At 48.0% G+C, this 3,706-nt stretch overlaps 1 protein-coding gene across 1 annotated transcript; it reads right to left on the bottom strand.

Moving 5' to 3' along the window:
- Positions 1-568: 568 nt before the first annotated feature.
- Positions 569-3,439, bottom strand: nog2 (noggin 2). Its single transcript, XM_012837108.3, has one exon. The coding sequence runs from the start codon at positions 1,993-1,995 to the stop codon at positions 1,339-1,341; it is 657 nt and encodes a 218-aa protein (XP_012692562.1). The 5' UTR covers positions 1,996-3,439; the 3' UTR covers positions 569-1,338.
- Positions 3,440-3,706: the final 267 nt, after the last annotated feature.

Genomic DNA, 3,706 nt, shown 5'->3' with positions numbered 1-3,706 from the left:
TTTTGTGTCACCAAGATTTGGGTTTGGCAGAGCAGCCTGTCACTTTTTTCCACCAATCCAGTAAACTACTCCACTCCACACACTTCGCACAGGAGAGTTTTGAAGAAGTTGTTTTCTTGCTGTGGGAGCCAGACAGTGCGTCTCTAGCGGGCTGTACTATTTCACCTTCGACAGTGTTTGAAATGACCGTTATGTTAACACACTTGCGCAGATAGAGAGCGGGTTACGTACGGACTCCTCGATCCGACTCCAGCAGCTCGTACAATGAATAACTGCTCTGTCGCGAGGCGCTCTAGGTATGTGCCCCGTGTTACACAACCCAATAAATCAGACGGTCCCACACGCGCCACGCGGGCTCGCGCTCTCTGTGCATTCAACCCTGGACGTCTCAAGCCCCCAAACACGCCCCCCAATACACCACACCAGCAACACACGTCACCTCCAAAACCTCAGTACCATAGAAATGGTGGCAATTTCGCACGTTTTCAGAAGACTGACACTTATACATGCTTGAAAACATAGACTTTATTTGTCTAAACGCGTAATCATGACCATTTACACGTATAGGTTTTATTTATGCTTTTTAATTTTTTATTTTAGAAATATTCAAGTAAACATAATCTTCCATATTTATCCGGTATATTCTGCTAAACCATCCCTTTACAGCCGCTATAATCACAACCGTTAAAATAATAAATAAGAGTTCTGTGGAACCTTTCTACAATACTATAGGTATTCCAAAAGCTGAGTTCACGCCTTTATATATAATTTTATCCTCAACTTTTCATTTAATTATTATTATTACTGATATTAATAATATACATAGAAAAAAAACTCTAGGCAGCATTGCAGTGAAACAACAGTCAGCATTACTGTTCAGTTGAAAAAAGTGAACTTCTTGGAGAAGTGTATGCATTCCATCTCGGATTAAAAAAAAACACCTAAAAGGTCTTCTGTGTGAAGTGCCGACTCCCCCGCCAGGGCTCAATTCAAACATGGTCCTGTTCAATACACAAAAATAGCTGCTTTCGCTTCTCTTAAATATATACAATGTTGGTATTTCAATTAAAATGCTATATAAAAAAATAGATTCGCTATGGTGCCCACATCAGTGACAGTTTAAACAGTGCAATAAAAAACGGCTTATTTCTTTTTTATTTCCAGTCCACGTACATGCGTCCGCCGGGACACCCACACGACCACACACGACACACAGGCCCACACATTCACGTTCCCTTTCCTTTATGTGTTTCCCCACTTTCTCTGTACCCCCCTCCCAAACACACTCACACGCATACACACTCACGCAGGCACGCACACACATAGCTCCTCGCTCATTCAGCATGAGCACTTGCACTCGGAGATGATCGGGTATTGCACCGGTATCCACGTGCAGTATTTTTGCCGCAGGAAGCCCTGGCAGTACCATCGGAGGAAGGTCTTGGTGATGGATTTCACCGGTTTGCAGAACATGCCCTCTGGGAACGAGCACGAGCGCTCATTGAAGCAGTTCGCTTCTTTGATGTAGCGCGGCCAGAAGCGCACGCCAAGGTCTTTCCATGCGTACACCACTGGACAGTGCGTGTACGTCCACAACCACTGCAAGAACTTCCGGCGGGCCTTCTTGCCCACTTTGACCCGTTTGCCATATGGTGTCTCAGACAGGTCCAGCTTTTTTATTTCGTTTGGCATCGGGCCGTGTACACGCAGCTCGAGCTGCGTATGTGAGAGGTTGAGCTGCGCGGGTGCGCTGATGGACATGAAGTTAGGGTCAAAGTTGCTTCCAAGCTTTTTCCTCAGTGTCCGTTCCACCAAGTCCTGTTCGCGCGGGTCGTACTCTGGGTCTGGGTCCTCATGCAGGCCTGGAACTGGGAGATGGTCGCTTGGAGATGGCCTGAGTCGATAATGCGGCAGGTAATGCTGGCAAGAGCCCAGGTGAGCGGACAGTAGTGACAGCAGCAGCAGCGGCAGCAGCATCTGGAGGGAGCAGCCCATGTCTGGCTGTCTGTTTCTCTGTGATAGAGTATGTGTGTAGGTGAACTTGTGTGTCCCTTAGTCCAGTAGGCTTCGGATGGAAGTGTTTTTTAATGTCGCTTCTCGTTAGTGCGCTACTGGGATCTTTGAACTGTGGCGCCCGGGAACGGCATAAATAGTCGAAGCCAAGAGTACGGGCAAGACGATACTTTTAATAGACCGCGTGGCGGTTTGAATGACACACCGGAGCAGGAGCGCGTTCTTTTTAGGGATCCTCCGGATGGGACCTCGCGCCAAACTCAAAATGATGCAATTCTCGGATGCGTATTCTCTGTGAAGTCAAATAATTAAAAACAACATAGCAAAACTTCAACACATTAAAAATGGCGTCACCACCCCCTCTCTCCTTTAGTTTCTCCAATAAAAAAGAGGGCGAGAAAGAGTGAGTAGAAAAAAATCACTTCGGATTTCTGGGGGTTGCCATGGTTACTCTGGAGACTCGAAGCAGCCTCGGCAGACTGTCTAGACTTTCTGACGGAGGTTTGGGGCTTGTGCTGCATGGAATGAAGGGCAGCTATACAACCAAAGAAGGAGTACAGAAAAGAAGGAGAGGCCCTCGCCCACCGTTTCCGTTACCGTGAGAAAGAGCCCCACAAAAGAGGATCTGAGCACGTTTGAAATGTCACCAGCCCGGGAATGAGGGCAGTCCCAGCCAATGTTATTTTTACGCTGTGCTTTTATGAACGCCTCTCTGTCACAGTGGCCAGGGTGTTCAGGCTCCACAGCGACCCGACGCCAGGGCGCGATCCATGGGTTAAAATAGTCCAACTTGCCTTAGCACCAGTGCAATATTCCACACTTGATTGGTTTTCTCGTGCTTTTTTCAGCAGCCGTTGTCCACGTTTCACCAAGGATGAGAGCGTCCGTTTAGCATTCACTGAAAGCCAGTGGCAAGAACCTACTCAAGAGTGATGAATGTATTCCGTCTCAGCATAGAATGCGATAACCAGTTCTACCAACGTCCGACAGTGAAAAAGTTGTTCCACTACAAACTTTTTCGCACAAAATATTCTCGAAAAGCAACCAGTTTCATTTCGCAATAGTTTGAGGGCAGTTTTAAACTAGCTGGTGCAGACCAATTGTTTCCCGTCTTTTCCCCTTGTAGTGACACCGAATACTTTTCGATGTCTCCAAAGGAATCTCAGAGACCCTCACTCACGCGCTGTCAGCGGAGATTCCCGTGGGAGCGCGTGGCTTGAAACGGTAGCTCCACTCCGGTAGTCGCTGGAGGACCTCAAGTTCTCTGGCGTGCGCTTCGCTTATAGGCACACCAAGTGTGTGTGTCTGCCGCGGGCTTAGCGCAGTCCCAAGTTAAATATCCACCTCCGACGGCAGCAAGTGTCAACGGGTCCTGCCCACCGCGACTGCTTTCATTCTGACTGACAGATGCCCCCCTCCCTCCCTCCCTCCCCCTCTCTCTCTCTCTCTCTCTCTCTCTCGCTCTCTCTCTCTCATACACACACACACGCACACACACTCACTCACTCACAGACACATACACACACACACCCCTCCCACCACAGGCGTAGAAAAATATCGGCCACAATCATTCTGTATCCGTCGGGTCCTAAAGTAGCCGATTAGGGCACATCACCCATACTTTTTCCATATTTTTTAATTGCCATTAAACAGTGCACAGCCTTCCAAATTCACTATATGGCCACTTGATACC

Source organism: Clupea harengus, chromosome 23 (genome assembly GCF_900700415.2).
Source record: "Clupea harengus chromosome 23, Ch_v2.0.2, whole genome shotgun sequence".
In the NCBI taxonomy this organism is placed as follows: Eukaryota; Metazoa; Chordata; class Actinopteri; order Clupeiformes; family Clupeidae; genus Clupea; species Clupea harengus.
This window is presented reverse-complemented; position numbering and strand designations above follow the sequence as displayed.